Source organism: Adiantum capillus-veneris, chromosome 11 (genome assembly GCF_014529385.1).
Source record: "Adiantum capillus-veneris isolate H3 chromosome 11, ASM1452938v2, whole genome shotgun sequence".
Taxonomy (NCBI): Eukaryota; Viridiplantae; Streptophyta; class Polypodiopsida; order Polypodiales; family Pteridaceae; genus Adiantum; species Adiantum capillus-veneris.
In genome coordinates, this window is record NC_140941.1 from 117,137,872 (window position 1) to 117,161,183 (window position 23,312).

Consider the following 23,312-nt stretch of genomic DNA (forward strand, 5'->3'; position numbering starts at 1 on the left):
TCAAGTCAAATATTCAAAAAGTACATCAAGAAAACAAATGAATACTGACTGGGAGTAATTCAAATGCATTACACACAGAAACATGGGCAGGAATTCAAAGCCATTAGTAAACAACCAAGCCATCCAAGGTCAAAGCCATCATCACTTCAAGCCTTGCCATAATCTAGGCCTTAATCCAAGTAGTTTATCCTCAAATGGAAAACCAAACCAAAGACTCAGAGTGAGTATGCTACCAATGAAGTTGCTAATTGTGTATTTGATCCAAACTTTCTAATCTAAAACCGATCAAGTACAACAATATCTCCCAAAAAAACGTAAGCACCAACTATTTCAGACTTATGCCCTAATAAGGACATAATTTTCAAGCCTGAATCATATTTTAGTAGGAAAGTCACTGGAGGTTGTTTAGGACAATAAGACATCAATTAATGAGTGTAATAACAAGAACAATTAGCGACGGCCTGTCAGTTGCGGGTGCGAGCTGTCGAAGCTGGATGGCAGAGGTCTCTCCTCCTGCTTCCTCGGACGGTCCTACTCGCACCAGATCTAGCAAGCTCTTTTTCAACATCTCCCAAGACAAGGCAAGCGCTTACTTTTGCGATTTGAACAGAACAGAAAGCAATCCCACAGACCATCACTTCACTTCAATCGTTCAAGCTACTTTCTTTCTTATCCCACCCATTTTTCTAGAACCCTCAAAATTGATATTTTCTGATTCAGGTCCCATTGATATATTCACCCTCTTACAACATTGCCTTTTTGGGCTTCGAAAAACTGTAGGTGCCTTTACTTGATATTCATTTGAGTAAATCTTTCTGTCATTTTCTGACTTCTTAAGTTTTGACATCAGTGTGAGCCTCACGTCCTTCATAATATCGTTTATATGACATTTTACAGTTTGGTTGGCTTGGTTTTTATTGTCCATTTTCCCCTTCTTTCTCCCAAAGCCAATCAATTTTTTTTGCTTAAATTGATTCTTCTTCGCTTTCCTTTTGCAAGAAGAACTATGTTGTGTGTTTGCATGTATATATACTTTGTTCAGCTTCTTGATTGATGTGTATTCTCCAATGCAACGGACAAGCATCCTCTGTTTATACATTGAGACATTATTATTATTGTCCTTACCTCCTCATATAACTATTTGGCACATACAGTTGGAAGGTTTCATTGCATTTGATCTCCTATCTTTCTACTAACATGATACATGTAACTTGGGAGAATGAAGCTATGTGTACCTAGTACTCATATATAGTGTTCATTTCATGCCACATAGTTGTTCTTGACTTGGGTATAAGGGAGGGACGTCTCATGAGCCTGCCCCATTCTCATAACCACTAAAAGGAACGAGAGAATGAGAGGGTTTCTACCTCCTATGACACATTGAAGTGGGCTAGGCAACTGTTTGTCTTGATTTTGAGAGGGCTTGTAATAGGGGTTATTGGAGTGTTGTTAAGCAGGATTCAATTTTGATGATCACCCTTGCCGGTCAAGTTTCAAAGATTTCGGACAATTTAGTGCATTGTTTGAAGGGGTAGTGTAAATTTTTACCCAAAACCCAAAAACGGGTAGTGTTGTAGCTGGAAGGGCACCACATGTTGTCTGAAATGAACAATTGGAAACAAATTTTAGCACTTAAACACTTGAATTGAAAAGAGAAATGCACACTTGATACGAGACATAGAGTGGCGGAGTTCCACTCCTAGATGGGCTGGTCCCTAGCTAGGTGCCCCTTGTAATATTCTTTATTATTGATCTTCTTTGATACAATTGGAGAGAGGAGCTGCTGATACAAGCACATAGTGAAATAGCTTTTCTAAGGCACATATTTAAAGGACCTTGGCCTTAGCTTTTACAAGTGGTCAAAAGCACCAAAAGTAACCGAGATGAAAAGATTTGCAAAAAGTCAATGCTTTCATATCTTTGCCAGAAAGTGCCAGTGTCCATGTGCGACGTCAGGAAAGCATATGGCTTGCCATGTGAGCACTATGAAAAGTGTCGTAGAACTCACCGAGATTCTTGCCGCGTATTTTGTTGTATATCGGCTATTGTTACGTCGGGTGTCACGTGCACATGGCTTTGTGTGCCACGTGGACACGCTTCATCAACTTCCAGAGCCAATTTTCCACCCATCCCTAGATAGGAGTGTCTAGAATCCTAGGAGGATTAGTATTGGCAAATTTGGGAGCCTGTTCGCAGGACTTGCATGTCCGTATGAGTCCATTAGATTAGGTTTTCCAGTTTTGGAACTCTCTGCATAAATGGATTATACAAGCATTTTGACAGATCTTGTTACGATCCAGAAATTTAGCCCTGGTCAAACTTATCAATAAATCATTCTAATGATTTATTTTATAAGAATTTGACAGAGGTTTATAAAGGGACGAGAAGAACCAGCGATCTTAGGCAGTTGCAGTAGCGCCCAAAATCAGCCCCAGCATTTTGCAGACAGCAGATCAGCCTGGCGTTTTTGCAACTAGCAGCTCTAGCGTTTTGCAGAGCCATCCCTGGTGTTTTGCTGTAGATCAGCCCTAGCGTTTTGGAGGCAGATCAAGCCAGCGTTTTTGCATGCTCAGCCCCAGCGCTAGCCATTCCCAACAGATAAGCAAGCGTTTTCAGTTTTCAGCCCATTTCCTTGTTGGAGATCCAGTATTTTGGCAGTCCATTGAGCCTCTTCTTGGCCATTCCCTCGCTGCATTGAGTGCTCTTATTACTGCCCATGATCGGCATCATTGAGAGTAGCACTTTCGGCCCTTCATTCTTCTCACATCGGGAGCTCAAATCAGCCCGAGATCTACTCCTTGGTGGTCATCAACAATCCCACATCGAGACGGATCCAAAGGTGCATCAAATCAGCCCCGGAGGTGCTTCATCTTGAAGAGTTACCATGGTGACATTCCCCATTTGAATCAGTAGAGTTTGCACTTGAGGTATTGCATGTGTGTACATTGCATTTACGCAATCAAAAGCAAATGCCACATCGGCAACGGTGTGGAGGGCCCTTGAGAGAGAGGGTTGGGATCCCATCGGGTGTCATTCTCCTCCTCCTCCTCCTCTCTCTCTACATGTCTCTACCTCTCTCTCTCATTGTCTCTCTTAAGGAAGTAAAAGGAACCATCATTCATTCCAAGTTGTAGTCATTAATGCAAGAAAAGAAGTAAAGATTTGTGGAAGTGTCAAACCTAGATCTTCACCATTTCAATTCCGCTGTGTCTGACATTGATATGAAAGCTTTGAAGATTTTGCACTAATCCACTAATCCCCAAATTTTTTTCTTCCTCTTGTGTTTTCGGTTGTGTTTGCAGCCCTTCGGTGATACTCCTTCCACTTGTGGAACAACAGGTCTGCCATAGCGTGTGGGACCGTGCTGTGAAAGTGTGCGTGTACGGAAGAGAGAGAGAGAGAGAGAGAGAGAGAGAGAGAGTAGACCACAAATGCAAGATATGGTGAAGAAGGGGCGATTAGCCCCCCATGACTACCATGAGAAGAAGACCCAATACACAATAACTAGATGATGGAAGTGGGTACCGGGTACCCCCCCTGCCCCCATAAATAGGTGCTCAAGGGGAGGTAGGGCAATGCCTAGAAAAAATCCCCCACGACCCAACAAGAAAAAATGAAATATGAGGGCGCCCCGGACAAGGTGGGTGGCGGGACAATGCAGTCTATATGCATATGCAAAGGGTGGCTAGCCCGGAGGCACACTAGCCGTACATGCATGCCCTAGACGTGTGAAGCAGTAGAGTGGTGTAGGTCTAACACCCCCTCTCAACACCCGATGCTGAACAAACTGCGTAAAGCCGAAGATGTGAGACAAATGATGAAGATGTCTGTTGCAATGTCCATTGAAGGATACTCCATGAGTGTAGCAGCAGTCTGGGGTGTCCCGACCGTCAAGAAAACTCTATGGTGTGATGCTGTCACAAGCAGTGTAGCAAACTGCCCTACTCTGCTAATGTAGGGTGAAAATACTGCGTGAAGGTCCCGAATTGAGTGTGAAAACAATTCCTTGTCGTAAAAGAAGTGCCAATAGGCCTGCAAGTGTCCTGCCCAATAGGATCTGTGGTGTCTGTAGTCAAACCGTCTGGAGAAAATGGGGAAGCCCAGGAACCGTCATGAGAATGACCGGAAGCCTGTCAATGCATGAACCTGTGACTTAGTGTGGCCAGGTGGCTAAGCTGTTAAAAATTCCAGGAAGGCCAGATGTAGCAATTTGTGCCGTAAACGTCCTCCGAAACAAGGAAAGCCAGGCTAAGCAATCTACACTGTAGAAGCTACGGTAAGTTGTAGCAATCACCAATAGACCGCATGGACCACCATCAGATGGTGTCCTATCAGTAGGTAGGGTACTCCAAGATGAGGGAAAGCTAGACTCAACAGTTTGCACTGTGAAGAGCCTCTGAGAAGAGACGTGGTCAGACCAAGCTGTCTGCACCGTAATCATCCTGTATGAAGAAGGGAAGCCAGACTAAGCAGTCTGCACTGTGAATAATCTCTAAGAAGAGGAGTGGCAAGACCAATCTGTCTTCGCCATCTTGCTTGTATCTCCTGCCTCCAATCCTCTGGTGTGAACTGAAACATAATCCACGCCAACAACGCCACCAAACCGCATCTCAGTGTGGCTCTCAATGTGAATGAGCTGGGAGTGGCCTATTGCCCAGCTTGGGGGATACGTCCGCTGTAAGGTTACTGAGGTGAGTGTAAGCAACTTGGAAGGTAGCAATCCAAATGATCAGGAGTGTAGAAGAGCAACTGTACTTCCTTCCAAGCCAAGCTCCAGGTGACTCCAGATGTAGTCGCGTAATGATGCCTGATCTCCCGCATCTTGCGGGTAAACCCTCCAAGAGAGTCCAAAGCACTGAAGTCCCACTCCAGTCTGTAGATCCAAGCAATGAACTTGTCCAAGAAGAGATCTAGGATCCTCTCCCCAAGTCCATGTAGATGCTCCTATGTAAGCAAGTGATATGACGTGTCGAGGTCAAGTGGTAAGTGTATGTCCACCTAAGATGATGGTGTCTTCTTTGGGAATGTCGGAATCCCATATGCCATGAGCATGGCCATATCTGGTGTGAACTCCTTTGATGAGTGCATAGGTGTGTCCATAGCAAACTACAAGTCACCACCCCCTATGGAGTGCGCAATCGCCGAGTGAAGGTTGGAATGAATGGATCTCCCAAGGATTGTATGCCCGTAGATGATCAAGCCGATGTCGAAGATACCGTGTATTGCAGCAGTCACTGAGAGACCGCATGGACCACCACCAAGGGGTGTCCTATCAGGAGGTAACTTCATCCTCTGTGAAAAACACAAGTCAAGTGTCTGCCGTCCACCCAAAAACGCATGTAGAGGGAGGAGTGTTCGGGTGACGAGTTGTTCCAAAGTGTAGCGCTAGCAATAGAAACAACAGATCTGATGGTTACTTGCAAAAAGGCAGGTGGCAAAGCATTCCTTCGCGATGGAAGCTGTCCAGAAGATGGCAGGCTGAAAAGCTGCATTTTTCACGATGGAATGCTGCAGAAAGCTAGCGCTAGGCCTCAGCAAGTGCTGGATCACAGGATCTCCCATGTATTGGCGACTAATACCATGTGAGTGCGTGTGCGCAGAGAAGAGAGAGAGAGAGAGAGAGAGAGAGAGAGAGAGAGAGAGAGAGAGAGAGAGAGAGAGCACAAACGCAAGATATGGTGAAGAGGGGCGATCAGCCCCCTATGACTACCATGAGCAGAAGACTCAATACGAAGTGGGTATCCCCCTGGCCCCATAAATAGGTGCCCAAGGGGAGGTAGGGCAATGCTTGGAAAAATCCCCCATGACCCAACAAGAAATTAATGAAATATGAGGTCGCTGGACAAGGTGGGCGGCTGAACAGTGCCGTCTATATGCATATGCAAAGGGTGGCCAACCCGGAGGCACACTAGCCGTACATGCATGCCCTAGACTTGTGAAGCAGCAGAGTGGTGCAAGTCTAACACGTGCGCCTTGAGCGTCTGAAAATAGCAACCAATTGTATACCGGGTATTGCATGCGGGGTGCACCGACGAGGCGGTAGATAGTCTCCCGAAGATTAGTCTGTGACCTTCCTTGAACCAAGAGCCGAAATCCTTGCATGGTCAAAAATCGTAGCGGTATAAATACCTCCACCAATTCAAAAGGCGAGCAAGTTTCATCTTCGGATTCTCCCACGAGTCCTCCCCGTACCCCTCCATCCTTGCCGCCAATTCCCATGGATGCCATGATGCGGATGATGATGGAGATGATGGTGCGGCAAGAACAATCACGCCGACCAGAGCACGTGGACGTGGAGAAGGCATGTCGACAAGAGCGTGTGGAAGCGGAGGAGCGGGAGGAATATTGATTGGCGCCCGAAGCTGAGACTCGTAGGTTGGAAAGGGCAGCCATGCGTGATCTCATCGCATCTCTGGCAGTACCCCATCCCCGGAGGTGGATTATGAAAAGCTTGCCAAGGCCATCGCGGAGGCGATGAATGCTACATGGACGACCAAAGAACCAATTCTGGAGAAGACTATGTTCAGTAAGTATGACTGTTGCTAAATAGACTATTTTCTTATTTTCTTATTTTCTCGAGTAATTTCTTTTTATTGAAATTAGGATATTTAGAGATGTGCACTTGAACCGTAAGGTTAGGAACTGTAGATTTACTGGAATTATTAAAAGCCATCAGGAACGGAAAACTCTGATGCGTCATATGATGGGTGACATTAAGCATCGCGAAGGGGTTTTACCGTTAGTTCGGTGGGAGAGACCGGGAAACGAATATTCCTGATGCGTCACGTGATGGGGTGACGGGAGCATCGGAAAGGGAATATCTCGTGGGTCTGGCAGGAAACCCGAACTGGAAAGAGGAATACGCATAAAGACGCAAGCACAAGAATAAAGATGGGTTCAGAGAAGCTTTTCTTAAAAAGCGGAATATTTTAATGAGTTTTCCGGGAAGGGCAAACGCTTTCCCGCAAGGAATCTATGTTTGCATTGCATTCGTGCATGTGGTTGCATCCAGGGACGCCTGGGAAATGTTGTGTAAGGCATTGTTTTTAACTTATAAGGTTTTATTGAGTTTTTGAACAGGTTCAGACCAATTTTAAAAATATGCCGGCCGCCCACTTAATAAGTGGGCAGCCACTTAGAAAATAAAGCAACAAAACCAGCCAACAAATTCTCTCTCCCTATTTCGGGTAAAGCAGCGCAAAAAAAAGAAAAAAGAAAAAAGAAAAAAAAACGGCTGCGATCTCTACGCAAGCAGCTATTCGTGCCGTGGCCAAGGAGCTATAAAAGCACCACATGCCCTCACTGAAAGGGAGGTTACCAACGTTAGCAAGAGAAGACTCTACCGCAAGAGATCGCGAGACTACGAAGCACGGAAGTCGCTTTTCCCGTGCAAGAGCGACAGTGGTATCAGAGCTCGGATTCCTCTCTTTCTCTGCAAAGAAGGACGATTCCAGGAAGGAACGGGAAGAACCATGACAAGCCACGGAAGAACCGCTGAAGACGAACTTCAGCAAGTGCGAGCCCAACTCGCGGAATTGCAACAACTCATTTCGTTGCCGGCTGTCCAAAAGGCTTTGGACAGAATCAAGAAGCCACAAGGAACGGATGCCGATGGGCGTTAGGAAAATCCTGTTAATGGAAGCAACCAACAGGTGGATGGTGCGGAAAAAGGTGCCGAAACGCACAAGGGATCTCCGGATCAGGACAAACGGTCTTCTAAGAGCAAGGGCCAGGAAAAAGAACTCTCTCTGCTTAATGAAAGCAAGGATATCTCTCTCTTCTCCATCATACTCTCTTGATTATACTACTACATCTACTTCTCATACAGTATCTAAATCTTCTCCCAAGAAGAAAACTCCTACTACTTCCCTACATGCTACTAAAGAGAAGCCCCAGTTCAAGAGGGATAACCGCAGACGTCATCGCAAGATGCGGATTTTCAAATCCGGTGACAAGGATGTGAAGTTTGATAACTACACAGGACGGAGAGATATCTCCAAGGCACTGTCTTTCATCAGGCAGTTTGAAGTTGCTTTTGCCAACGGAAACTTCAGAGAAAAATCCAAGTTGCGTCATGTTGGGATGCATCTCAAGGAGACTGCAAGCAATTGGTGGCTAGCCAAAATTCTGGAAGGTACTCAAGCCAGAATCTGGGCTCAATTCAAAGCTGAATTCTATGAACAATTTCTTCCACCGGATTTCGAGAAGGACATTCGGAAGGAATGGGACTGGCTCGCCCAGAAGGAACAAGAGAAAGTCACGGCTTATGTTGACAAGTTTTGGTCGGTTCTTCTAAAAGTTACGGCTTTTATGAAGATTTCCGACAAAGAGAAGATGCGAAAGTTTGAAGCAGGTCTTCAACCACCACTTCGGAAGAGCATGAAGGTGTACCCACATGACACCCTTCAGCGGATGATGGAGTCGGCAATCATTGCCGAGGATTTACATTCCACTGGTACCCCCACACGGATGGAACATAGCACATACCGTGCAAGGCAAAGAGCAGTCTATGATGACCATGGCAACCAAGGCAAAAAGCGTTCCCCAGAGGATCCGGATGAGCCTAAGAAGCCAGAGGGTACTGGAAAACGGCTTAAGTATCTCACACCAAACCAAGTACAAACCTTCAAAGAGCAAGGAAGGTGCTTCTACTGTGGTGAAAAAGGACATATGAAGCCCGACTGCCCTATTCGGCAGCAACGGCAGGAACAAGTATCTTCGAAGAGGGAACAATCGAAGAAGGAACCCGCTCCACCGAGCTTGAATTCCATTCCTGATGTGCAAGGGAATATAGAAACCGAGAAAGGGAAGCGCCAGCTCCTTAAAGGCTGGGGTTCTGTGAATAACCAGCGGGTGTTGATCCTCTACGACCCTGGATCGACGGACAACTTCATTTCACTGGAAACTGCAGAACGTTTGGGCCTTACACCGGCTCAGCTTGGAACTCCAGTCACTTCCGGATCGGCATTTGAGGGGTTGACCACCAATGCAACTCCCGTGCAAGGACAACTCAATCTCCGGATTGGTGAATACAAGGACCGCGAATGCTTTTTGATGGCACCTATCGAGGGATGTGATATCATCTTGGGTATGCCATGGCATTACCATATGCAACCGGTCCTAGATTATGTAGAAAAGACCCTCGCTTTTGAGCATGAGGGCAAGAAAATTAAAATTTTTGCTGATGCAGGGGATTGGCTATTCCCTATTGTAAGCCATATCTCCATTAAGAAGGAAATAAAGAAGTGCGTTTTTGCTTACTTGATTTTTGCACGTGAAAGAGATAAAACTAATGAGGGTTCGCTCTCTAGTTTGGAAATTAAACGTTTTCAATTTCTTGAAAAGTATAAAGATTGTTTCACGGATACTCTACCAGACAAGCTACCTCCAGAACGTCCGGAAGATCATCGCATTGATCTTGTACCAGGTAGCTCTCCCCCAAACCTACCCCCTTATCGGGTTAGTCTTGCTCAGCAAGAGGAAATTTTGAAGCAAGTCAACGAGCTTCTGGAAAAAGGTCTAGTACGACCAGTACTTCGCCTTACTGCTCTCCAGTTCTACTGGTGCAGAAGAAAGACGGCACGTTTCGAATGTGCATAGATTATCGATCTCTAAACAAGATCACTATCAAGAATCGCTTTCCAATACCCCGGATTGATGATATTCTCGATAAGGTGCAGGGAGCAAGCATCTTTAGTCGCATTGACTTAAAAAGCGGGTATCATCAGATACGCATAGCCCCTGAAGATGTCCATAAGACTGCCTTTCGCACCACTTTTGGACTTTATGACTTTTTGGTAATGCCGTTTGGCTTGACCAATGCTCCTGCCACATTCAATCGAATGATGGACTGAATTTTCAGCCCACACCGAGGAGTGTTCTTTGATGACATACTCTTCTTTTCAAAGACCGAGGAGGAACATCGGAAACACTTGGATATAGTGTTTCAGGAATTGTGAAAGCATGAGTTGCATGTGAATGCAAAGAAGAGTGAGTTCTTCCTCACTGAGATACACTATCTCGGCCATATAGTCTCACACAACCAAGTGAAAATGGATCCCGCAAAGATCCAAGTCGTGCAAGATTGGCCAACTCCCACTACGGTACATGATGTACGAAGTTTTCTGGGATTGTGTTCTTACTATCGGAGGTTTATTCGAGGCTTTGCTCAAGTAGCAGGACCACTTCATGACCTAACAAGGAAAAAGATCCCTTTCAGGTGGGGATCGAGACAACAAGGTGCCTTTGGTAGGCTAAAGTACCTATTAAGCCATGGACCTATTTTGATAGTGCCAGACTTAAGGAAACCATTCGAGGTTCACTGCGATGCTTCAGGTGATTGCATCGGTGCAATGCTTAACCAAGAAGCCCATGCAGTGGCTTATGAAAGTAGACGACTGAAGGATGCAGAATTGCATGCCTCGATCTACGGGAAGGAACTTATGGTTGTGATCCACGCCTTGTCTACCTGGAAGCATTATCTTCTAGGAGCGGATTTTGTGATCAAAACCGATCACCAGAGTTTGCGGTATTTTCTTACGCAACGGAAATTATCTGAGAAGCAAATGAGATGGGCCAACTTTTTGTCCATGTTTCACTTCCAGATCCTCCATACGGCTGGGAGTAAGAATGTGGCTGCAGACGCATTGTCTAGACGGCCTAGGGTGAACGCAGTTACTTCTGTGTATCACCAAGAATTGGAATCACTTCCAGAGTTGTATCCGAATGACCCAGACTTCTCCTCCACTTGGAATAAATTACAGAACGGAGAGGATGAATATCCCTATTCTATTCGGGATGGTTACCTCTATCACCACCAAGCAATTTGCGTGGCAGAACCATTGAGAAAGAAAATCATGGAAGAAGCACATGCTTCACCATATGCAGGTCATCGGGGAATTCTCCCTACGACCCTTAGCATTGGAAAGATATTTCTTTTGGCCAAGCCTTAAAGCAGACATTGATCAATATGTCAGGGAATGCTTGGTTTGCCAAAAAGTAAAGTATGATCGGCATAAGACGCCTGGGTTACTCCAACCTTTACCTGTGCCTGATCAACCCCGGGAGAGTCTTGCCATGGATTTTATTATGGATCTCCCAAAGACTCAAACTGGAAATGATGCGATCTGGACTATCGTGGACAGATTTAGCAAGCAAGCTCAATTTATTCCAGTTAAGAAAACAATCAAAGCAGACCATATGGCTAGAATTTTTCTAGCACAGATCTTTAAGCATCATGGGCTGCCCAAGTCTATTGTGAGTGATCGAGATCCTCGCATGACAGGCAACTTTTGGCGTGCCTTGTTTGATAACCTTGGCACAAAGTTGAATTTTTTCTTCTGCATATCATCCTCAAACGGATGGGCAGAGTGAGATCGCTAATTCCACAGTATTGGATATGCTGAAATCTTATGTGTCAGAAAGACAGTCTGACTGGGAGAAGTATTTGCCCCTTGTTGAGTACATGTATAACAATACCGTACATTCGTCTACGGGGAAAGCACCTTTTGAGATTCTTTATGGTAAGCCTTTGCTTCCACCGATCCTTGTCACTAAGGATAAGATTTTCGTAGCAGATGAGTTTGTCCGAGATTTGGACACGGCCTACGGCCAAGTTAAGAGAGCAATTTTACGCTCTCAGGAAAAACATAAGAAAGTTGCGGACAAGCACAGAAGGAATCTGGACTTAACAGTCGGTCAATTAGTCTTACTCAAGTTTGAGAAGGCAAGACTAAAGAAACAAACGACTCATAAAGGGAAAGTGGTAAAACTTTCCAATCGCTATTATGGGCCGTTTAAGATAATTGACCAAGTGAACGATGTGACGTTCCGATTAGACTTACCATCTAATTGGAAGATCCACAATGCTTTCCATGTTAGTTTACTCCGGCCATATGTCGGACCGCCTCCAAGTCAGCCTATTGCTGAGGAACCTCCTGAGGTTGAGGAAACGGAAGAAATACTCCAACCGGAACAGATCATTCATCATCAGGAGCGGCCACTTAAGTCCGGGAAGATTACACGGAAGTATTTGGTAAAGTTTAAGAATTATTTAACTCTAGATGCGCAGTGGATGACCGAGCAAGAATTAGCACCCTATCCCCAGGTTCTGGAAGGATATGTACAAGCACTACAGTTGAGGACAACTGTTAGAAGCCAGAGGGATGTTGCTAAATAGACTATTTTCTTATTTTCTCGAGTAATTTCTTTTTATTGAAATTAGGATATTTAGAGATGTGCACTTGAACCGTAAAGTTAGGAACTGTAGATCTACTGGAATTATTAAAAGCCATCAGGAACGGAAAACTCTGATGCGTCATATGATGGGTGACATTAAGCATCGCGAAGGGGTTTTACCGTTAGTTCGGTGGGAGAGACCGGGAAACGAATATTCCTGATGCGTCACGTGATGGGGTGACGGGAGCATCGGAAAGGGAATATCTCGTGGGTCTGGCAGGAAACCCGAACTGGAAAGAGGAATACGCGTAAAGACGCAAGCACAAGAATAAAGATGGGTTCAGAGAAGCTTTTCTTAAAAAGCGGAATATTTTAACGAGTTTTCCGGGAAGGGCAGACGCTTTCCCGCAAGGAATCTATGTTTGCATTGCATTCGTGCATGTGGTTGCATCCAGGGACGCCTGGGAAATGTTGTGCAAGGCATTGTTTTTAACTTATAAGGTTTTATTGAGTTTTTGAACAGGTTCAGACCAATTTTAAAAATATGCCGGCCGCCCACTTAATAAGTGGGCAGCCACTTAGAAAATAAAGCAACAAAACCAGCCAACGAATTCTCTCTCCCTATTTCGGGTAAAGCAGCGCAAAAAAAAAAAAAAAGAAAAAAAGAAAAAAAGAAAAAAGAAAAAAACGGCTGCGATCTCTATGCGAGCAGCTATTCGTGCCGTGGCCAAGGAGCTATAAAAGCACCACATGCCCTCACTGAAAGGGAGGTTACCAACGTTAGCAAGAGAAGACTCTACCGCAAGAGATCGCGAGACTACGAAGCACGGAAGTCGCTTTTCCCGTGCAAGAGCGACAATGACGATAAGATGGATACTATTGTCATTTATTCTTGGTTGCATCAATTTACATCCTATTTTGCGGTTGTTAAAAATTCTAATAATAACAAAGTTCTCTTGGCTTTTGTAATGGGAAGGCCCCAAGTGCCTACGGAAAAGAACAGACGAGACAAACTTTTAAGTGCTTCAATAACAATTGAACTGAAGAGAGAGACACAACACACAAGACTCGAAGTGGCAGAATTCAACCCCAAGATGGCGCCCCTTTCGGTATATCTTTATATTACTTCAGCTGATTACAATGCCTGTACTCTTGCTCTGCATCTGCCTGCGGTAGAATGCCGGAGTATGAGCCCTTGGTACATATTTAAAGGCCCTTGGCCATGAAAAGTAGTACACATGAAAAGCATCTGATCCTAAAAGCATCTGGTCTCCAAAAGCAATTGGCACAAAATCAAGGAATTTCGTACACTGCCATGTCAGCACTTGTCACTGCAAAACGTGGAATGTGCCGTACTATGCCACATCAACACCTATCAGCGCAAAACGCGGAGTCTGCCACGTCAGCCAGTTAGTGTAAATTGCAAGGATCCATACTGCAGTTGCCATGTCAACAGTCTTTTACGCTAGTCTTTTGTGTGTGCGGGTTCTGCTTTATTATAAGCCTTAGGAACTTGGGCCCCATCGGACAGGGTCTTATAAGTTGGTGGAAACTCATTTAATAGTTTGCTCCACTCGTCGAGGATCTGGAAGTTGGTGAGAACTTCTGCTTCTTCTAGTGCTTCTAGGGTTTTGGCCCCTGGGCTTGGATTTGCAAGTCGGTTAGGGTTAAGTTTGGGAAACCTTAACCCGTCGGGTCTTCAATGGGTTGGCACGTAAGCAGTTTGTGACATCTCCCCTTCTTGAAAGAAGAATAATTGTCGGTGATTACAGTGTATCTGCAGAACAACTCAAGTTAGCTCAAAAAATATCTGAGAGGCATTCAGAGGGTCATTCAATTTCCTCATTGCATATTAGAGCTCTTGATATTGTGGCGTAGCAAAATTAGCCATCACACCCAGACCGCTCTAATCTATAACAGGTGTCTCGATGCACTAAAATTACATATCCAAGCAATTTCACCCAATTAGGAATATTTAGTAGTTGGCACACCACAATGCAACAAAAATGCTCACATATGCATGCTACAAGACACAACGGACAGTGCCATTAGCACTCCTCCGAGATGGACGGTTTGTGGCGTGAAGCTACTCGACGATTACCTCGTCACTCCCCCCGCAAATAACCTAAAAAGGTTCGGGCCATGAGCTCAGAGGACCCAGACCGCTGCCTGCATCCCTTGGAGGTTTCAAGCATACAAATAAATGCTCCCTAGACACCCGGTCTGCGTCGTTGCGAGGTTTTCTAGCATACAACGAAACGCTCCCTAGACACCCGATCTGCGTCGTTTCGAGGTTTTCAAGCATACAATGAGATGCTCCCCAGACAGTGAAACGAGTATTAAAGCCAGAGTCAAACAATTTAAATGGGCATCAAGACAGGTTTAAAAGAGGTACCATCTTGTCACAAAATGCTGACGTGTCAAGTCACTGAAGAATGGAGCCAACCTTCAGATTCGGCCAAGGGGCCTAAACCCTAGAAGCAGCAGCAGGAGTTAAACCCTAGGAGCAGCAAAAGAAGTTGAAGTTCTCACCAATCAACAGATCCTCACCGAGTAGGTCTATTTTTAAAGAAGAGTTCCCACCAACTTATGGGACCTGTCCGATGGGGCCCAGGAACCTAAAGAGATTAAAATAAAGCAGGACCCGCTTACACACACAGATAGAGGTGTCACGAGGACGTGGCAATTGCTAAGCTTGGTTGTTGGTTTCTTTCCAATGATTTTTGTTTTATTTTTGAGACTCTTTTTTTGAAGTTGCAAATGGTTGGACATTGTATGGCCAATTTGGACGGTAGTTTCACCCGCAGACAGGAAGTTGGTCGGCATTGGAACTCGTAAAGTAAAAGGATGTCTAGGTTCAGTTCAAGATCATGTAGGTCCCGCCGTTGCACTTAGCAAGTTGGTGGATACTAGGAAGTGAACTCAATAAAGGCATAAAGTCAAGGTGAGACTATGAGCAGAAAGTATCCGACAATTGGGCCACATTGCACTTTTGGATGCGGTCCCAATGAGGATAGATGGTCAGATGACCAGTGGGAGCCCAACAGAATCATTTTCTAAAATTTAGGGAACTGCTATTTTGGGCCATGAAATCTGTTCGCGTCATTAGCTTCAGAATGACAAGGGGAAGATTTTAGTACTCTGCTGCAAAGTCAACTGATGCACCAGTTGAGAGATTTTCAAGCGGGAAGCCCAATGCGGGAAATTGCATGCATGAGTGCCAAGTGGCACTTTTTGGCCAATTTACCAAGTTTGGGACAACAGAACTCGTAACGGACTTTTTGGAGTAGTTTTGGAGGCTGATAACTGTGATTTTCAGCCATTTCTCTCCATTTTTGAGCTTCCCATGACTTTACCTAGGACCAAGGACATCATTTTCAGCATTGGAAGGAATCAGATGTGTGTTTACAGGACTGTTTTGCTGTGTTTTCAGCGATACGCAGGTTTTGGCAGCCATGGAAATCTTCCCCTTTTTGCATCTATTTGTTCATAGATGCATTATAGGTCAAGGGCAGCAGAGGGGGCGCTCGATTTATGATGGGGGGATGCTTCATTGAGAACCTCACAGGTTAAGAGCTATGGAGTGCTTTCTTTCCCTCCCATGTATAGTGTGGTGCTAGGAGTGACGCCCTACACGTTACACACTGCCCTCTCTCCTCTACGTGCAGTTATGTGATGCCCCACAAGAGGGCTCTTCATTTGATTGATGTACAGCTGTGTGGTTTCATGCTTTTGTGCTGAGGCAAGAGCCTCCTTGAGCAGGAACAGGGGTAGCTAATTGCTACTCCAAAGCAAGCACCGGTGAGGGTCATAACCTCACCGTACAGGTGCGTTTCCAGTGCTGTGTATGCGCTGTAAATTGACTGTTTTTCAGCCATACGGATGCCAGAACACTTTGGAATAGTGCCTCACTGGCAGAGGACAGTTAGGGGACTGTTTGGGGCTGAAAACAGGGCAAAAACCAGTAAATACAGCGTGCTGAATTTACTGTTTTTTGGCAGGAATTAGAGGGTTTATGCCAGTGGAAGTGAGTTCCAGCAGGGGAATTGGTTTTGCGCAAGTTTTGGGGTTGTTATGCTGCCGAAATTTGGCCAAATCAAGTGGTATCTAGCTGGATACAGGTAAAGGATTCCTAGGACTCTACTTTGTAAATCAACCCTCTCAAAGTATAAAGAAATACCGAAAGGGGCGCCAATTTTGGGGCCTACAAGTTGTCGGCGTCTGCTCGGGGCATTCTAGCTTCCGAGCCGTGTGTGTATTCAAGTGTTAATTCCCGTCGCAGATTCTCTCTGCAAAGTGCTTTGTGTGTGTGTCTAGAGTAAAGAATTTTCGGGTGAAAGCCAACGCCTACCGCCCCACGGGCCGGTTTCAAGAGGTTCGTAGAAGATGATGACGTGGCAGTTGTACGGACGCCCAGGATTTGCCTTGACAGTGCCCCATGGCAGCTTGTATGGAATTCGCTGATTTTACATTGGCGTGTTGATGTGGCATCCTGTATGGATTTCCGTGATCTACGTTGTAGTTTTCAGCGCCAGCTATTGAGCTAGTTGCTTTTGAGTTTCAAGCTTTTCATGTAAACTGTTTTTCAAGGCCAAGGGCCTTTAAATAAATGCAGAGGGCTCAGTCTCTGGCACTCTTCTGGGAGAAGGTGCAGAGCGCGAGTACCGGCGTTGTATTGAGTTCAAGTAATATAAAGAAATACTGAAAGGGGCGCCAAGGTTTGGGGCCAATACTCTCTGGGGTGGAATTCCGCTACTTCGTGGTGCGTGTGCTCTCTCTCTTTCAGTTTCAATTGTTATTGAAGTGCTAAAAGTCTGTTCAGTCTGTTCTTTTCTGTTGGCACATGGTGCCCGTCTTGTGACAGTGGCATCAGAGCATCAGGCGTGTGCTTTTCTGAAAGCATACCGGTCCTACAAAAGAGCAGACAGAGCAAACCGGCGCTTCCAAAGTCTATTGGAATCTTATTTGGAGTATCTTCGGGTCCACCCTTACTTCATCGCGCATTGGGCACGCTCTTGTCTTCACCGCTCATGTTTTACAGGGCATAAGCCAAAAAGATCACTTGCAAGAGAAGGATTCAAGATTTGTTTCGAGTCACTGTTTTTCTCAGAAGCAGTGCCTTACAGAGGTTGATGACTATAGCTACCAAGCCGCACACATTAAGGACTTGGCAAGCTTTCAAGAAAAGTTTTGCCCGAAGTTATATGGTTTCTGACATCTTCCATCAGAGTGCAACTTCTGGCAGAGTGGGGTATCCTGAAATGCTTGTCATGGAAAGCCTAGCAAATTACAACTTCAAATTTCTCGATATTTCTCAGTTGGTGTCTCTTCTCGAGCTGATAACCTTGGAGGTCTAGTGTGATTGCTATGTTTTGAGACTAACATCACCGCCAGAGGAGGACTCTCTGTCCAAGAGCTGATGGACCATGCTGTGGTCGGCTACGACCTTATGGAAGGAATCTAACCCTGATTTTTGGTGCAGGTTTTAGGATGGAAAGTGAGTCGACTTTTCGAGCTCGACTGATATCGAGATTGCTTTTTAAGTTTTAATTTGATTGAGAACTTGTTTGGTGATCCTGTTTGGAGTTTGTTTGAAGTGGATGGTATCTATTTTGAACCTGTCTTGGTGCTGATTTGAATTGTTTAATACTGGTTTCATTGATTGGTGATTGTACTCCTGGGTCAAGAAGTGAGAAATACTGTTTTGGTATTGTTTGAACCTCGGAATGACGCAGGCCGATGTTTGGGGAGCATTTCATTGTATGTTTGAAAACCTCGGAACGACGCAGGCCGATGTCTGGGGAGCGTTCTATTGTATGCTAGAAAACCTCTGAGCGACGCAAACTGATGTCTGGGGAGCGTTTGGTTGCATGCTTGAACCTCCAAGCGACGCAGATTGTGGTCTGGGGAGCGTTTGGTTGTATAGTCCTTTGAGTCATGGCTCCGACCTTTTTTACGTTATTTGCGGGGGGAGTGACGAGGTAGTCGTTGAGTAGCTTCATACCGCAGACTGTTCGTCTCAGGGGAGTGCTCAATGGCGGTGTTCGTTGTGTCTTGTAACATGCATATGTGAGCATTTGTGTTGCATTGTGAAGTGCCAACCACTGAATATTTCTAATTAAATGAGATTGCTTGGGTATGTAATTTTAGTGCATCAAGACACGCGTGGAAGATCAATGCGGTCTGGGTGTGATGGTTAATTTTACTACAGCTAGAATATCAAGAGTTCCGATCTGGACGAAAGGAGAAGCCAACTCCGTGATCAAAAGAGCCGAAAGGAGAAGCCAACTCTTTAACAAAAAAGAGCAAACTGATATGGACAAAGGAGAAGCCAACTCCTTAACAAAAAAGAGCAAACTGGTTGTCCCTCATAAATTTTTTCTTAGCTAACTTGAGTGGTTTTGCAGATATACTATAATCACGGACGATTACTTTCTTTCAAGAAGGGGGGGATGTCACAAAATGCTGACGTGTCAAGTCACTGAAGATTGGAGCCAACCTTCAGATTCGGGCCTAAACCCTAGAAGCAGCAGAAGAAGTTGAATTTCTCACCAATTTACAGATCCTCGCCGAGTGGGTCTATTTTTAAAGAAGAGTTCCCACCAACTTATGGGACCCCGTTCGATGGGGCGCAGGAACCTAAAGAGATTAAATAAAGTAGGACCCACTTACACACACAGATAGAGGTGCGTAAAAGATGATGATGTGGCAATTGTACGGACGCCAGCGATTTGCGCTGACAGTGCCACGTGGCAGCCTGTACAAAATTCCGTGATTTTACACTGGCCTATTGACGAGGCAGCCTGTACGGATTTCCGTGATTTACGTTGGGCAGTTTTCAGCGCCAGCTGTTGAGCCAGTTGTTTTTGAGTTTCAAGCTTTTCATGTGAACTGCTTTTCAAGACCAAGGGCCTTTAATAGTGCAGAGGGCTCAGTCTCTGGCACTCTTTTGGGAGGTGCAGAGCGCGGGTACCGACATTGTATTGAGTTCAAGTAATATAAAGAAATACCGAAAGGGGCGCCAAGTTTGGGGCCAATACACTCCGGGGTGGAATTCCGCCACTCCGTGTCGCGTGTGCTCTCTTTCTTTTAGTTTCAGTTGCTATTGAAGTGCTAAAAGTCTGTTCAGTCTGTTCTTTTCCGTTGGCACATGGTGCCAGTCTTGTGACCATCAATTTCAAACAGTAGTTTCTCAAACAAACTTCAAAAGTATCTTAAGACAAAGCAACTAGAAAATTTATTCGGGTTTTTATTCGGACAGCGGAACTCTTGAGGACGATTGGCTTGTCCTTTTGCATCAAGGTAATTGTACGGTTCTTGATTTGGAGTGTTGCGTCATTCTTGTCGCGCTAGGCCACACCCAAGAGAACGTCGCAATTGCCCAACTTCATGATGTGGAAATCGGCTTTTCCATAGTATCCTTGGATGGTCATTGGAAGAGCACCCATAAGTTGTACCACCTTTTGAGTTTGGCCCGTGGCTAGCTTGGCCTCAAGTTTGCCACCTCGTGAGTCGTATTCAAAATCCATCTGCTTGAGGAATTCGGGATGGATGAAGTTCGTGGTAGCTTCGGAGTCAAAGGAGATTAGGGCTTTCAAGCGGTTGACTTTGCCATAGGCTCGGCACAATTCATTTGAACTTTCAAGATTAATTCCATAAATATGGGGTACAAGTCCAATGGCAAGTCTAGCTCTCTTAGTCGGAGGTAGCCCTGGGGATCTATTTGCTGTTGGAGCGAGAGGTTGCTCTAAAGACGTCGAGGCTCTCTGAGGACATGTATTGAAAGTATACTCGGTTTGAAAACATTTAAAGCATCAGCCTTCTTATAACAAGGTTTCTCATCAACGTTGTGTCAAACAAAGCCTTTGGGGTCGACTTTCACGAGATTCCCGAGGATTTGTTCGTTGTCCGAGAGTTTTGATTGTTTGCTAGAGTTGCTTCTGTAGTAAAACTCTAGCTTCCCTTTCATCGGTTTGTAGCTGACCGGGGCATGGTCCATAAGTTTTTGCATTGTCGATAAAAGAACAAATTGAACAAACTTTTAGCACTTCAATAACAACTGAAGTGAGAGAGAGACGACACGCAACACGGAGTGGTGGAATTCCACCCCAGAGAGTATTGGCCCCAAACCTTGGCGCCCCTTTCGGTATTTCTTTATATTGCATCAACACAGTACAAGCCGGTACTCTAGACTCTGCACCTTCTTCAGGAAGCATGCCAGAGAATGAGCCCATGGCCTCATATTTAAAGGCCCTAGGCCCAAAAGCAGTTTACATGAAAAGCCTTCAAACTCAAAAGCATTTGGTCCAAAAGCAATGCCCAAAAGCTGCCATCGTAAATCACGGAAATCGTTGTACCACATCAACAATCAGTGCAAAACGCTGAAATCCATACAATTGCCAAGTCATCATGTCAGCGCAAAATCAGGAAATCCGTAAATTTTGCCACGTCAGCAAGCCAACATGAATTGCGGAAATCTGCTGCTGCTTCTTCTGTTTCTTCTGCTAGAATTAGGGTTTAAGCCCCTCGGCCGGTAGCTCCGTTCTTCAATGGGTCGACACGTCAGCAGTTTGTGACAACTTCCATTGGTTCTCCAAGGGAATCAACGTAAAGAAAGACACCGGAAGCTATACATCGAGAAACCTTTGGTTGTAGTCTTCCATGGTCTCCGTGGCAAGCATTTTTCTTGCCCCATTCTGACAAAACCTGGACAAACAAAGAGGTCATATAATTGCTTGCAAATATTGTCTTGAAAGCTTGCCATGTCCTTGGAGCATGTGGTTGTGTCGCGATTGAACTCCACCACTGCATAGCATTATCCTTGAGAAATCCCGCTCCGAGAGAAATCTTTGATTCTTATGGATAGTTCCCCAAAGCATTAATGTTGTCAAATTGTTGGAGAAACTGTAAAGCTTTCTTTTGATCTTTCACTCCAGAAAAAGTAAAAAATTTTACTATCGTGCCGGCATGCTTAAAATACTTTGGTTGGTTAGGCGCAAACGCGGATATGGATAATAAGGATATCCATATGGGCTCCAACCATTGTACCCAGGTGACGGTGGTGGTGGGGGAGGTGGTGGCAACAACAATGGCAGAGGTGGTTGCACTAGATCAGGGTAGATAGATGCACCATGTTCTTGAAGACTCCCCCAATCAAAAAAGATGGTTGAGAAGGTTACCGGTTAGAAGCTCTTGCACTTTCTGGTGCCGGAGGAGGGGGTATCACCTGGGGCATGAGAGGGGGTAACATGTAGTTAAAAAACTGTTGGAAACTTTGTAGCATCGGGAGATTCTGACGAGGATACCGTGAACATATGTTGCAAAGCTCGTTGAGAAGAAACTGGAGGTGCTCTGCCGAATCTATAAACGCCATCATGCTCTATCTATTCTTGGTGGGACCGGTATGCATATAGAAAAGCAGACGAGTGAAGCTCTGATACCATTGTAACGGGAAGGCACCACGTGCCAAGGGAAAACTTCTGCTTCTTCTCCTGCTTCTAGGGTTTAGGCCCCTCGATCGGGATTTGCAAGTCGGTTAGGGTTATGTTTGGGAAACCCTAACCCGTTCGGTCTTCAATGGCTTGACACGTCAGCAGTTTGTGACAACTTTTGTGCATCTAACGGGTGATGCCATCACCTGGAAGGATGAGTGGATGGAGGAGGAGGAGGTGTCACCAGCGTGTGACTACTATCTATCCTTTTTGTTGATTTCTTTCTTATTATCTATTTACTTTCACTTTTTGGAAGCACCCCTCGGGAAATCTAACTGCCCTGCATTGCATAGCTAGTGTGGAACTGTCCAGAGGGAGTCCAGGCCTGAGGGCAAGAGAGCGGTAAGGTTGGACAAGGACTATGGTTAGCCAAGTGGGGTCATTGACTAGCCAAAGTGGAATCCTTTGCTACAGAGGCTACATTTCAGTTCTGGATGTGGCCGCAGTGTACAAAGAGGGTCGGATGACCTAGAAAGATACAATGGCAGCATCTCCTAAAATTTAGGGAACTGCTATTTTGGGACCTGAAAATGTCTTCGCATCATTACGTGCAGTTTGACATGGGGATCATTTTGTTACTCTGTGGCCAAGTCAACAGAGGCTGCAGGTGAGATATTTTTAGACCCGAGGGTCTAAAGTGGGAAAATGTACAAATGAGTGACACTTGGCACTCTGAGGCAAGTTTACTACTAATAGAGAAGGCAAAAACGTGATTTATAGCTGGGAGGCTCATTTTGCAAGTCTCTGTCACAGGTTAAGAGCTATGGAGTGCTTGCTTTCCCTCTTATGCACAGTGCGGTGCCAGGAGTGATGCCCTACACGCTACGCCACTGCCCTCTCTCTCCCCTTTGGCAGTATGTTATGCCCCTCTAGTGGGCTTTTCATTTGACCAATGTACAGTTGTGTGGGTTCACGCGCGATTGCCGAGGCAAGAGCCTCTTGCACAGGTACTGGATTAGCTAGCGGCTAATCCCCCCGCAGGTACAGGTGAATTCGGAGAGGTTTCACGCCAGAAATCTCGTCCGATTCAAAGGGCAAGTAGCCCTACAGGTGCGGGAGCTCGAGGACTTGCTACGGATGCGACCGGCACGCGAAACGGAGCCCGAAACAGTGAATTACAGCCTGCTGTGTATTTTTGCAGGTTTAGGGTTTTGGCCCTAAACGGACCCTAATACCCCCAGGAGGTTCGGGGACGCAAGGGGACCGCTGTACAGGTGATTTGGCGCATTTTCAGGGCTGAAAACAGAGAATTCAGCGTGCTGCAGATTCTCGCCAGGTTTTGCGAAGTGCCCGTATGCGTCGGGAAAGTCAGTCAATGCGCGGGAATACTGACTGTGAAGTGTTCTAGTACAGTTATGCTGCCGAAATCGGGCTGGAACAGTGGAAATTCAGCCGAGTTTGTGCGGGGCAGCTTGTAAAGAACCACAGTGAATATTCACTCTTTTTTAACAATAAAGAAATACCGAAAGGGGCGCCTAAGTTAGGGGCCAATCTGGTGTCCGTCTACTCATACAGGTGCAATCTAGCAGCCTGTATCCCTCTCCCCTTTGTTGTGTCTTGAAAGTACAGGTAAAATAGACGACTAATAATGGGTGAAAGCTAAATCAAGGTTTAAAGTAAAGTCTACCGCCCTTTTTGGAGTGA

General features: G+C 45.5%; 1 protein-coding gene across 1 annotated transcript in view; it reads left to right on the top strand.

The window, feature by feature from the left end:
* Nucleotides 1-407: 407 nt before the first annotated feature.
* Nucleotides 408-23,312, top strand: part of LOC147447893 (histone deacetylase 2-like) — a 94,170-nt gene continuing 71,265 nt past the window's right edge. The window contains exons 1-2 of the mRNA XM_086523796.1: nt 408-581; nt 721-776. Coding sequence (XP_086379922.1) covers nt 429-581; nt 721-776 — 209 coding nt within the window. The 5' untranslated portion in view covers nt 408-428. The remainder of the gene's footprint in view (nt 582-720; nt 777-23,312) is intronic.